General features: G+C 45.7%; 1 protein-coding gene across 1 annotated transcript in view; it reads right to left on the bottom strand.

Moving 5' to 3' along the window:
• Positions 1 to 14,332, bottom strand: part of LOC111268547 (hemicentin-1) — a 151,294-nt gene that overhangs the window by 4,966 nt on the left and 131,996 nt on the right. The window contains exons 11-17 of the mRNA XM_086971737.1: positions 13,054 to 13,326; positions 12,616 to 12,706; positions 5,356 to 5,768; positions 2,152 to 2,522; positions 1,418 to 1,460; positions 811 to 1,171; positions 92 to 381 (exon numbers count right to left, since the gene is read on the bottom strand). Coding sequence (XP_086827863.1) covers positions 92 to 381; positions 811 to 1,171; positions 1,418 to 1,460; positions 2,152 to 2,522; positions 5,356 to 5,768; positions 12,616 to 12,706; positions 13,054 to 13,326 — 1,842 coding nt within the window. The remainder of the gene's footprint in view (positions 1 to 91; positions 382 to 810; positions 1,172 to 1,417; positions 1,461 to 2,151; positions 2,523 to 5,355; positions 5,769 to 12,615; positions 12,707 to 13,053; positions 13,327 to 14,332) is intronic.

Here is a 14,332-nt window from a genome sequence, read left to right as displayed (position 1 = left end):
AAATCGATACCAAATCTGGTGATGAAAAAAGCTGGTACGCTTAATACGTCGAATTGCAGCAAATGGAAACGACAACACCATAGGCACTTACACTTTTTGCGGATAAAGGCAAGCGCTACAAACACCATAACAGCCACAATAACTATGGCGGCTAGAGCCAAAGTTAGAACGAGCACGTTTTCCTCTTTGAGGAAGAGATTCACCCAACCGGCGGGCGTTGGAAGCCTCGTCAGGCGAATTAAACATGGCTCCGACGGGCCAATTTGATTGGCTGCTACGCACGAATATTGCCCGAAGGAATCGGGCTGTTGCAGTACGAGTACAGAACGGGTATCACCAGCGATGAGATTCTCCTCGGACAGCGAGCGGTTGTTGTGATGCCTATCGATGCCAAAACAGCGGAAAACACGAGATGATAACGAGCAACTTAAGTCTATGCAAACTGTCAATCTAGCTTCGCTAAAGAGCACATCATCTTTGTACAAATTCGTCGATGTGTGAAGATGTAAACGCGAATATGTTAAATGTATCAAACATCCGATTCCGCATGACTATCTGTTTAATCTTGTTGCTTGTTCTAAGGATATACGTACACCCTAATCGATAACAATAACAATAAAACAGGCTATATCAAGTGAAACGCACGCGTTGAAGTTGGCATTTACCAAATTTTCAAACATGTTAAGCATTCAACATGAGGTGTACTCTTCAATATTGATCTCGTTTATTTTTCTGTATGCGCATATCTCGCAACAATTTGGCATTCACAATGTCTGCCACACAAAAAATTCCCAATGGTCTCATCCGTACCAAGAAAAGCCGAGCACAGGCGGAGCCGCGGTGACCTCGCACGTGAGGATGATGTCTCCGGTCGAGTCCTCCTCCTTCAAGATAACGCACTCTGGCCGATGCAAGACGTTGATCGATGCTGAGGCACTCCGTTCACCGTATTTATTGGACGCTGTACAAGTGTAGTTACCACTTGCGTGACGACTCAACGGCGAAGGTAACGTTAGACGGGGCCCCGTGGAGACGATTCGTCCTCTCAGAGTCCAGACAATGGAAGGCGCTGGGTTACCAGTCGCCGAACAAATGATCGAGTCGGGCGTCAAACTGTGACCTTCTAAAAGCTCCACCTCGTCCGACGACAGGCTCACGGACTCGGGGCCATCTGCAGTTAAAAACGACAACGTATAATGCAGTCTGAAGTGACGCGGCGCAACATACATAACGTTGAGACTGAGCCATGATGATGTATATAGGAAGAACTTGCTCAAGTTACTGATGCCCATTGAAATACTGTGTTAATACTGCCTCGTAGAGTGTGCATTTATGAAAATCGGAGTAGCTGAGATAGCTCATCCGCCTCGAACTTATTTTTCAGGCGTTTAGAAAGATGTCGCTGCAATGTACTTACATTCAAGCTTGAACCGTATTGAGCTGCTGATACCCTGTCCAACCTGTAGATGAAACAGACAAATAGCGTTCTATTGATCATCTTTGACAATCTTCTCTATGATTTCAAGCAAAATAGCGTAATCTGCATTCGCGCTCTTTTCTTTAGTACCACCGTGGTCATACACAAGATAAGCGAAACGTAACCATTTGTTAGTTCACTATAATTAGTTAGTTCGTTCGTTCGTTCGTTTATTTTAATCAATATGTGCATTATTATATGGCTTAGCAAACGCATTCGTCCTCTACTCTACGCTGAAGACTCAAGACGGCCCTCTACCTGGTAGAGTTTCTTCAACTTCATTTTTGCAGAGAAGCTCTTGCTTCAATTGATTGGTTTCAAAGTGAGTTTTACAGATTACCGTCACCTGTACGAGAGAAGGATAAGTTGCTCCCAGGAAATTAATTGGAACTAATATTTTCATTTATTATTTTATTTTACTATATTTTATCACATTGAGAAATATCAAAGTTATATCGAAGTTTTCCGTTAACGACTGTGCTTGTTACTGAATTGGATTTGTACAGTTTATTGGCATTATTCGAAGTGACCTCCAATGCAAACCTGAACTTCTCAGAGATTCGATGGTGACAGCTTACGCGACCGAATAGACTTCGTCTTAAAAAATACGGCCTTGTGGGCCTCGATCAATAAATACTAGCGAGGCTGCTCATAAATTTCGTCTGTCTAATTACCTCGTTACCGCTCGATTCACACGTGAAGGTGTTGCCATCAATCTCGATACCCGTCTCGGCGAGCTCCGTCAGATTCCAGTAGAGAACGCTTTTCACTGCCGCGAAATGCCCCTGGCGAACAGAGGCCGGCAGAGTTGTGGCGCGGACCTTGAACAGCTGATCGAGCAAGCGGTCCGTGTGGTTCCGATGTTCTTTTTCCCAGTGGCGGGGCAGATGGTGACCGTAGTCGACATGAATGCTACGATTGTTTCGTTTCCACCAAATGTGGCACTGGGGAACGCATTCGACAACGCACTCCAAATAGACAACCGAGTGATTCATGACGCGAGCGCCACCTGACTGCGCTAATGGCTTGATAAATGCTGGGGGAACTAAAACGATAAGAAATGAAAATCCGTTCAGTAAAACTGGCCAAAGAGGAAAAAGAAAAATGCAGTGTTGACAATACGTGCTAACCCATTTCTACGCTTTCATGGCTTTAACCTGCAACGTGTCATAAGGTAAGCAAACCATCGTTTTTATCAACCCAATGGTACGGTGAAAATTATAGCATATGAAACATAATAAAGGTGACGACGACTATTCCTTAAAAGGGTAAAGCGATAGCGTCTTCCAGTACTACGTGAACGAAGGGACGTTACCTGTATTTTGTCCTATGCCTTATCGACCACAAGCAGCAATCATGTGTTGCTCTCCTAGGAAAGTCTGAGCAGTATGCAGTGCTGTAGATGGTTAAATATACGATCAGGCTGATTACATCGGATTTTAATATACCGAGAACGATTATAATTCACCAGCATTTTTTAGCAGCAGTTGCGACATTGTACCTTCATATTTATTTCCCGTCTCGTTTACGGTGTTTGTATAGTTTTTCCTCATTTATTGCATCTGTATGCTGAGCGGACCTTACCCTGTATGCAGTACTCATACGACAGAACAACAGCGATCGTTGCAAGTGAGTGCATAGGGTGCATGCCGTCTCCAAATTGTGCCGGCATCATTTCCACTTGGTGGCCAGTCGGAGTACTGGCTTGCTGTCGCAGGAAACTTCTCACATGCTACATGGGGAATGGTCGTCGGCAGCAGGCACATAAGTCCCATTCAAGTATAGTGGGCCCAGTTTCGCTAGGCGTTTCGCGAGGCTAAATCCCACCCATAGAACCGCTTCGTTTCAGGCGATGGGTACCCTAAAGGACAAAAGTGTTGCTAATGTCCACAAGTGGTTTCAACTAGCCAAGCAACCTACACGAGTTATCCGTTCGCTCAATCATGGCTGACGCTTAATTGGATGAGTCATCCAGCAGCATGAGTGCGATATAAGTAAGGTGAGCGCACTACAAACGTGGCGAAAAGGTAGAGCCCTAACTGAGCTGGGTCTGGTTAACTTGAAGCTCAATGCTACAAGCTGATGCTAGCTGGAATACAGCATACAGTGACATATACATGTACAGTGACATATATACACACCTGCAGAACGAGAGGCACCCTGCATCGCAGAACTCGGCCTTTCTCGAGCTACTAGCGTTCTTACCGGTATGGAATACTCATCTGCCATGTTGCAGTTGAGTACGCCGATTGCTATGGCACTTCAGCGGAAACGGGCTGGAGAGGAAGAGCAACACCGGGAAAGAAATTCGAGCATTGTAGCAGATAGGGCCAGCTGCAGAATTGACGAAGAGGAACTCGATGCCACGATAATGTTCGGAGACCTTTCGAGTCCATCTATATCCCGACTAAGCCACCGCTTACTTCGCGTAATAGATATAAATAGAATACATACTTATAAAAAAGGCAGGCTGCTTTACCTAGAGAAGCTATCAACGATCATAGACGACAGAAATGCATAGATATATGTGCTACGCTATACATTTTATTACACACTGTTGGTGTAACAGTGCCTTTCTGTAACGATGTGTAGAAAGCAAACCGCTCAATAATAGCCGCGGAAATGGGAGCTACCCAATCTTCCCTATCGCTGCTTGTACATCATCATATTTAAAGCAATAGAAAACATAGTATGTGACAATAATAGAAGCGTTCTACTGCGGCTCTATTAACAAAACGGCCGCCGAGCGAGTTCTAAGCAGGATACACTTCCCCAAGCTTCTTCGGCCATGTCGATCGAAAATATCAAAAGAAGGCTTCTTCCCGAAAACGCGACCAATAGTATCCCTAGGAAGTGCTGCGTCGACAACAGTTTCTGTCTTTGCCGCCGTCTCATTGTACACCCGCTGACCCCCTCCTGCCATCTTACAAGAACCAAGACGAACATATATAAAACGTTGTTGTTTGACCCCCAAAAGGCTCGTACTTTGCACTTGTGTTGCCATCGATCCGCAGGCACGCTTGGCGAGGCTGACACACAAAGAGATCTTGATGAAGCTACGTATGTGTGGAGACTTAAATATGAAAACTATGGAGTGTCCCATCTTTCTGTTCTGTCGTTGTTTTTACATGTCATTTACGACGCCTGCTCGTCTATGTTCTTAGGTACTAATAAGCACAAGGACAGATTGATAAAGTCGTGTTAAATTCCTAAGATATAGGCGTTACCGACACATGAGACATTTCTTTTTTATGGACAGGAAGATCTCTGGCATTCGCCGTTTGCTATAAATAGAAAAACCTCATGTACCCTGTGCGTAAGTTGATGACAGTTTAAAACGTACGCTGGCTACAGAAGAGTAGGCTAGTTATTTGAAGTTGTGTCTGTGGGTTAGGGAAGTCTGAATGTGTCTTGATCAATTCAGAAATCACAAAAACGAAGCGCCAAGAGAGGGCACGATAGAATAATATATGACAACGTATAATAATACATAAGCGATGGCAGATCCAGATAGAAAACTGATTACTGTTCAATTAACATTGCTATCAACCTATTTATATTTGAACCTTTCTAGGTGATTCTTACCCGTAGAAATATATTAGAGAAAGTTGTGGGGACCACCTGTTTGAGTTCAATTTTTTTTACCAACCAACCAACGTGCCGGCAAAATAGTTACATGCGGAGCTCGCTAGAGAATAGAAGCTGCTTTTGACAACAACAATATAATTATTTTACGTGTATTTCACCTCGTTCATGTTAAATTTAGATAGAGCACTATATCAGCGTACGCTAACCTATGGAAGTCGTTCCTGAAGGATCTAATTAAGCATGCATTATTGTCATAGTTGTGAGTGAATTCCCGCCTGTACACAGCTTACCCATCGGATGGAGCGTGAGTCCTTGCGCCAAACCCCGGCCGATTTGATTGACGGCCGCGCACGAATAGTTGCCCTGGCTAACAACGCTTAGTGGCGGAGTCAACAGTCGATCACTCTGCAGAATCTCATCAGGCCCGCTGTTGCCTGAAGCGTTAGGCAAGACCGGTGTCCCATTGTGGAACCATTCGAACGAGGCAGCCGGCGGAAATCCTGGATCATCGACGGCACACTCGAGCTCTACACGTTCACCTTTTGCTGGCCGTTGTTCCGGCGAAATGACGCGAATCTGCGACAGTCCCGGCGGATCTACGCGTGGATGCACGACACAACCGATCAGCGATATGTAATCGAACAGAAGAAAAAGCAATGCGCGATAAACATAATTATCACGATCGACGTAAACATTGCTGTTGCTATAAGGTTACAAGGTATTGTGTTGCGGTTAGCAAGCGTCTGTAGGTGCTAATGCACAGAATTCTGTTACTAGACGCCACGCTCTCTAGTTGGATTGACTAATTATAGTTTGAAATCCTACGTCTGCTTTAGTACTGCTGATCGGATACGTCAGATCCTTAACCAGATGAATATGAGTTCGACGGGTTGAACGAGATGCAAGTCCTATTGGACGATTTACTGCTCGTTCATGAGAACAAAAAGATCAAGCCCATAACGTCAGTCCGAAGGGGACAAATAGAACAGATAATTACATACTCATTATTCTCGCTGGAGTATAAAGTACAACACTGGTAACCGAATAAATCGCTTAGTAATAATCATCGTTGTTGTGTTATTGCGCTCATTATTTGTCTGCATAGTCTTCTATATTGTACTGTGTACGCATCGTCTGTAATTCTGCTACGTGCTATAATATTAACTAGCCGATCTCACATAGACATGACCTGCTATGCAGCAACAACCACGAAAACAATGACGAAGTTTGCATCAACGTACGACTGCGATATGAGAAACGCGTCGCCACATGCGCCAACTAGTCTAACGATGTACGCAATGGATGGCTGTCGTAACACACTATTAATTGTCTTCTATAAAAAAAAAAAGGGAGGAACGGGGTCGTCGGTCCACAGTGCTTCTGTAGCTTACTCGACGGTCACGAACTGGGAAGGCGGCGTATAGAACCCGAAGCATTGACATCTACCCTGCCGTAACTAGGTCAAACGAACTAGTCAAATGCTAGGTAAGCTCGTCGACCGTCATAGAGGACGAGGGCGTCGGTGGATTGTCAGCCTCAGCGAAAAACGCTTCAGACGTATCTAACTTCTGCCGATCTGCGTTTGATAATGAAACCGTTGTTGAGGAAATCTCAGACGCTAAATTAACTCAATAACGATACTTTTTTCGATTCAGTTTTTTATAGTGACGGTGGTAGTCGGGGCTTTTCAAATTTTGTGATCGTCAGGTATATTAGGTTACTTCAGTTAGTACGAAAAGCTCTGCGTGATACAATGCATTTTAACATAAACCTAAGCTAGTAAATATTTTGTTCATACCAGCAAAATTACCATCAAGAGATGTACATTTTACTCGTAACCTGCATTCGGTAGCTTCTATCGTTTTATGTTGCAATCGTCTGTCCCGCCGCCTTCAACAGCCGGGAGCCAAAAAAAGACCGTGACAAAGACTGCTGCTGCTGCTGCACAAGCGCCGGCAAATGCATCCCATGTTTGTGCGGCTGGCACATGTCTATAACCCCGTTTTCTATTTCTACATAAGTCTTTCTTTCGCTTTTACTTTTCGCTTTCGCCGCTCACCAGCGCCCCTCGTCGCACGTTCTCAAGCATAGCCATCTACGCTGCTGCTATTTCACTTCGCTGTGCTCCGTTATAGCGCTTTGCTGGTCTTCGCTACCGATGCCTCACATTTCCCCCACGTACAAAGCGACGTAGTCCGTTTCGGTCCACTATCGTGCCGCTCGACTCTATTCGGCATACAAAACAGTTACGTGCAGGCGGTGTCACTTATTTTAGTCGCTGTTTCGGTCCCTGGCATTGGGGGGTAACGATAGAGGTGGTGAGGGCAGGGCGCGGCACAGGCACTGGGTGATTTTCGCGGTGGCTCGTGCGGTTCTTCCCCTCTTATTTCTACCTTCGTTTCTCAGCGGCCTACATAACAACGACGTTCTATCGTTCCGTCTTTTCTAAACCGTCAGATGCTGACTAGGCAAGTACGGTAGCACAAGATAGGAAAGGTTCAGTAAGCGTTGCTTCTAGTTTCGTTGGCGCAGTCGCTGCTGCCAATGATACACAAAAACGCTCGTATACTGTCAAATGGCATGTTCAACGAATTGCTCCGCTGCGCAGATGCAGTAATGACCCATTCTTCTTAGGTCAGCTGCTTTTTTAAGAACATTCTGTCCTGAAGCTACAGATGTTCGCTTCCAAACCCCATATGCGCCCATATATGGTCCTGAGTTTTGCTTTTAGTCGCGGAACGGGCGAGGAGTCCACTTGAACGTACGGTACGCCACCTTTTCTCACTATAGCGGAACGGCGTTTGCAGACCCCACGGCTGTTCCCCAGCGACGAACAACGAACAGCGAAACGTAAAGAGCGCTAGCAAAGCAATCGCTTTCTGTGTAAACGCCGTCTGGCCAAAGATTTCGACGCTCGTCTTTTCTTGGCTCCTTCCTTTACCCCCGTGCCTTCGACACCCGCCATTTCTCCTTTTCAGCCCCGGCAGGTTTCTTAGCAAGTCTGTTTATTTGTTCACTTGCCGATGCTCGTTCCTGTAACGTGCACTCGCACATAGCAAAGATGCTGAGAATATGCGCGCCAGGCTGTTGCCTAACAGCAAAGGGCAACCGTCTCGGCCAAGTTGCCGAACGCTCGAGCGGCGCGTTAGTAAAACAGGAACCAGTACATCAGCAATACCTAGGTTTGTGTTGTTCTATGCTTGGTTGCCTTTTAGGCAGCGGACGCAGATATATGCATCTGCAGCTATTATGTCAGTAGAGTAGAAAAGAGAGCAATACCGACCAACGAAGTTGCATCTGGTCTGGCGTAAACATGCAGTACGAACGATGCCAGCTAGACGAAAAAATTGTAGGAAAAAGCGCAAGAGAGGCATGAAAACCTAATCGTTGAACTTCACATAAAAGAGGTCGGTCTGAAGAGAAACAGGCAACCGGGTTCTGTATAGCTGCTAAACAAAGTAAGCGAGCTTGCCCAGCTTAGCTGTCTGTCTCCCGAGGGCAAATGTTCAATAATGAACGACTATCTTGAATAATTTTATGGCTCAGCGTCAGCACTGGCACAACCGCATAATCAAGCGACGGTCATCATAGCACCACACCAACCCCCGTACATCAATCGTCATCCGCTGTGTCACCGCTAGACGGCGCCATCATGGGGTTGGGACAGGGTTCTGCAAACATGACTCACTTACATTGTTCACTGCAAAGAAGTCAATGAATGCTAACTATAATTACTGCCTAACCCTCACTTGCTGTGTTTCACCATGTAGTTTGGAAATTTATCACTACCGTTGCATTATGCCTCTGGATAAATTTACATAGACAAGGAATTTACAAAAAACTAATAGCCAAGATTCTCTTCCTAGTTTGGGATTTGTGGCCAAATACTCGAACAGTGGAAATGCAGAAATATACTGAAACAAGTATATCGATCTTTTCAGCTCTATCGTTTTTATGATGCTTGGTCACGGATTACGCAACTAATAAGCAATCTCAATTGCTCGGCATTATATAGAACGATAGCTAGTAGCTAATCGCCTTTATAACAGATATGATGATGAAACCCCTTTAGTTCATTAGGTGGTACTTGACAGTTCAGCGTATGCCGGCGTTCCGCCTCGCGATTTGTCTTCATGTTTCGCCGTTTTAGCAATTTCTTTTCCATATCGGCTCGCGATTGAGTAAGAGAAGAGACATTGGCCGCGGTCTAGTGGAGGAGCGGGGGTAAGCTAGATTAGCCTTTTCTTATGATCACTGCGCGGACCAAACGTGCACACACCATCATTAGCGTAGCAGTGATCCACGTTTGCTTTGTATAGACGCAAGACTAGTTCGCGATGTAGTTCCTCTCAACCAGTATGATGCTTGCCTTAGTTCCATGTATCGGGAAATCGTCATCATGTTGCCGGCTGGCAGATTGCTAAATCGCACTAGACTCTGGACTAGACTTTACTGTGTGCGACTTGGAAAAGTACTCTCTACTTAGACGAGGTTAGTCTAGTTCCTATGAGGGTAAAGTTCGGCAACAGGGGGGAAAAGGACACGGAGAATAACACGGAGAGAGAGCACGCAGCAAAAAGCAAGTGTGCGAATGATGTAGGACTTACTCTAAGCCGCAGTGTACACAACATCGCTGCCCGCTGCTGGTGCTGTTGCCAGCGTTTCCTAGCCGCCTTGTAGCAGTTTTCCGAGAGAAGTGGTCGCGTCAGTGCTACAGACCTTGGCGCTGCTGCGGCTATGGCATAGAAAAATACACCTTCTCTTCATAAAACAAAAAGGAAGACGCGACGGACGTTGGATACCGGTCGAACCTCCTGCTCGTTCCATACCTCCCCTCTCAGCCGATCTGTAGGGAACGAAAACCAGCCACGAAAAACGCTGGAAAACAAGATTTTCCTTCTCTAACCGTAGAAAGGGAAACTTCTTTCTTCGCGCAACCTACCTTCGCTCTCAACTAATACCCCACACCGTTCTTTTTTCACAGCCCTGCTCAATGCTGTCCTTCAAACTGGTATACGGCTAATACTTATACACGCACACAGAGACCAACATCATATACTTACGGTCAATGGGAGCTGCAGCAGCTTCAACAACGACTAACTAATGAACTGAACCCGCTTATCTTGCCTTGTTGCTCCCAATTTCTTCCCATTCCTTCCGTTCTCCCTTTACCGGTCCTCGTCACACATCACGTCTTTGATGAAGGGGCTAAGCGGGAACTTCGGGTTCGCGTTCCCCTGTGTGTAGTATGCCAAGCGCTTTTCGTTCGGAACGGCACACGCTGGCCTGAGTCAATGAGAGAACTCCTTTTATTTCCCTCTCCCGTTTTTTTCTTCGGGTGGGCTACTAACACGAACAGCTGTGAACAAGGGAAAACACCGAGAAGGGGTGCTGAGTACCCTTGGAAATATGACGAAGCGCGTTGTCGGCTTGGTTGAGTACAGCGATCAGAGCCACAGGTCAGGTTTTCCCTTGAGAGGCCTATGAAGAAGCAAAGCGCTTTACAGGAGGTACTTTGTCGACTACAGCGTCGGAAGCGAAGGGCAGACCTAAGCTGTTTGCGGATGTATGCAATAAATTACCTCGTTAAAGAGAAAATTACGGCTTCGGTTAAGGCTTCTGCCGCAGTCGGCGTTGCTGCTGAATCCGCCTGTGTAGCCTGACCGACTAACAGCTACAAAGGCCCCGTCGACAACATAGCAGCTGGCCACACGAAGATCCCAGGTCAAGGAAAAGCATCGTAATTTCATTGATAGATTGGTGCTAAATCAACCAGCAGGCGAGTCGACGACAATGGCGCCGAGTGAGACAGAATACGAAAAATGCGGCTGACTGGTCAACTACGGCTTCAGGATGAGAAAAGCCGGTAGCTCATTTTTCTTTTTCGTTGGAGGGTGACTCGTACGTGGGATGAAGGGCTACCGGTAGTAGAACTGGGGCTAATGAGTGCTGTGGCGGCAAAAAACCTTTTGCCCGGTTATTGCCCGCCACGAGTTGCGATGTCCTAGTTGGCTGTGTCGTATGGCTGAATTTCGCCTGTTGTTATTGAACAGCATGCGTACATAACTCATCCGGATGGTAACACCGTCAGGCATGGCACGGAATTCGCTTGTAAATTGTACGGCTGACTCTCCGTCCGAACAATGATGATTCAACAGTGATTCGTACTATGTTATAATATCCATGGAATGGCTGTTGATCACTAAAAAAAAAAACATCGCGAACTGACTGGAATGAGAAGCTACAATATGAAGAGTACAAACACACAGTGTTTACAATCGCTACTTCGACGTTCAAATGACATATGTATCTTGTTGCTATTGCCAAGATCTGACAATAACAGAGCATGGATACGCAGCGAAGCAGAAATTATGGTCTATCTTCGCTTGTCTACATTCCATAAGACGGCTCTTCTCACTGACGAAAAAATCGGGCGACGAGTATTTGAATACCGCTTTCCTTCCCTCTCTAGTTATATCTCGTCCTTAGTCTCCTGCCAGGTAGTTCTTCGTCTGCTAGTTCTGCAAAGTCCTCATCGAAGCCCTGCTACGTTTAGGCTTTGTCACTTCGTCCAGTCGAGCTTCGAAGGCAAGGGTAGAATACCGAAGCGTCTGTCGCTCTCATAGCGAACAAGCGTACTTACCTCCACTGCGCCATATAATGAACCTTATAAAGCCAACGGAGAGTATCGTATGCTCCACATTGCTACTGCCGAGGCCGCCGCTGCTGCTGCTGCTGCTGCCACTGCCACAAGCTTATCTCGCCGTCGCAGCAGAGGGCTTTAGTTTTCGATAATTACGTAGATAATTAGTATTACTCCATGTACAAGAATACTTCGGCGCTTTGAGATTGGCTACATGCCGCCCAAGCCGCCTGCCTAGTCTGTATTGTCGCAAACGCTGACGGCGCTCCCATCAGCTCACCGCTTACCGCCTTCATCGTAGCAACCGGACTGGTTTGTAGGATGAGCACAAGATGCGAAAGCTATCAGGGGTGTCAAAGACCCCCATTACCCCGGCTGCCAGTGCAGCGCAGCTCGATAAGAGTTGGCGGAGCGTAGTGGAATAGGTCTTAACAACATGAGCGTCCCGATGATGCTACAACTGGTGGTGCAGTATTTCCTAGGCCTCTCGAAGGTTGCCACGGCCGTTTTTGGTGCAGCTGATGTTGTCAATGTTGTTATCAGCTACGGCCGTGCACTGTTGCAAGCGGCGCTGTTTTTGTTACGTTGGTTCACTTGTGTCGAAGTCATGCTTCGTTTCCTTCACCGTTTCCCCGATGTCGCATAATAAGAGTTATCTAACAATTTACGTCTACGCACGGTTAACTACCGATCGCCTGTTATCGATCGAAGTCTTAGAAGATTAGGTAAGCAGCAAGCGGATTGCTGCTGAGAAATGGCGGACGCAGCGGCGGCAGAAGTTATGGCCCAGAAGTTAAAAACACGCCACGATAAATATTTGCAAGTTTCTTATACCAGAAGTAGAGGCGTATTTGTGTCGCTCACGAATCATATACACCGACAAAACAAGCCAAGTAAATTAGTAAACCTTGCGAGTACGAGAGCGTTCGAGGACTTTGAACCCGAAGATGTCTCCAACAGCAACGTACTAGGCGCATGCGAGTAACCCAGAAATAGATCTAAAAAGAAAGAAACGCCTCGCTATCAAAGCCCAATTAGTTCCCTTCCTAATGTTTTAAAGGCAATAACAATAATATAACAGATGTACCCAGTTTCACTGTGGCGTGGCAATAGTACGCAACTTTGTGTTGTTCTGAATCAACGCAATTGTACAGTATTATGGGTTGTTATCATATTTTATTGTATGGCTACATAATAGAAATATGCTTCCCTTGAGTAGAAAAAACAGCTGCCAGATCGCATGTTTTCTCATCGTCGTTTAAACGAAGTTTATAGTAAGAAGGCTTAATTGAAGTCAACTGTAAATGTATCGCATGGTAAAAACCTTCTCTTCTTTTATACTTACACATGACCGTTAGGGGTCTTGCGTCTTCGCTGAGTTCACTCCACCCGGCGGCGTTCAGTGCTAGACACTGGTAAGCGCCTGAGAGTGATTTGTTGACAGGCGATAATTCGAGAACAGAAGCTGCCGTCTCAAAAAACGGCGTTCCATCTTTGAGCCAGCGAACTCGGATTAGCTGAGGTGGGTGTCCGGAAATGACGTCGCACCGAAGTGTCAAAGGTCCCTCGTCAATCGATATGACGGATGGGGAGAGCCAGGCAGAGACCGAAGGACGATCTGTACAAAAAAAGGAGAGAAAAACCAGACTGGCGTGAGTAAGAGTGAGGCGGAAATATTATAAGCTTTAAAATTAATCTTATGTCAGCATTGATTAGAGTTTATTATCGCAGTAATCATTCTATAGTAAAATATTAATCAGCTATCTAAAGTTAGCTTGTTACCCCCTTTGTTTCTACAACGTCTACATGTAAACATGGAAATTCTATTAGCTGAGTATCGAGTATTTCAACAAGCTGTTGCATATGTGTGAACACAGCAATTAAATAAACCTTTTAATTACCTAGTTATTGTCAACCTGCGTCAAACATCCATTGCAAACCATCCGTGAAGCTTCTCTCTTTATAAATAAATTTGTTACATTTGCATTATGTTCGAGTACACGTTCAGTGGTGTAGAATCTCGAAGATGTCCAAGTGCTAACTAAACAGTGCTAGCTTGGCCTGTATCTGTCAATCTACTCTATAAGCTGCTGAATGCTATCTACAGGATGTCGAGGCCTTCCTGTTGTCTCAAGATATTTGTAAATTAATCGGACGTCCTTTTTCAAACTCAACAATTTCGAATTTTTAACATGGCCTCGAATGACTTTACGTGTAATTATGCTCCATTTACCGCGCCGGTTAGCCACCAAGTAGATTTGTTCGGTAAGTAAGAGCTGTTGTTCTTGAAGAGGACGTGAACCGTTCGGTACAGCGTATATAATACGCTTGTTTTTTTCCCGTAGTGTTGTACAAGCCTACAACTGGTGTCATGCCACTATGGAAAACTGTTTGGTAAAATCGGAATCACTGACATCGAAGCAGGGATTGAGGGAGCCAGCACCGCAAGTATGTTATTTGATGATTTCAGACTATCACGGCTTAGAAGTTAAGTCAATCAATTTCGACCGCTAGCCTATTGTCAGCTCCCACAAACTTCTCTCCTTTAAATCCCATTGGATCGCTTGTTCGCCCTACCGACTTCGTTCGCGTGTTAGCAGACTTCCAACGGTGGCACCCAACCC

Source organism: Varroa jacobsoni, unplaced genomic scaffold (genome assembly GCF_002532875.2).
Source record: "Varroa jacobsoni isolate VJ856 unplaced genomic scaffold, vjacob_1.0 scaffold_137, whole genome shotgun sequence".
NCBI lineage: Eukaryota > Metazoa > Arthropoda > Arachnida > Mesostigmata > Varroidae > Varroa > Varroa jacobsoni.
The sequence above is the reverse complement of the archived record's forward strand: the minus strand, read 5'-3'. Positions and strand labels throughout refer to the sequence as shown.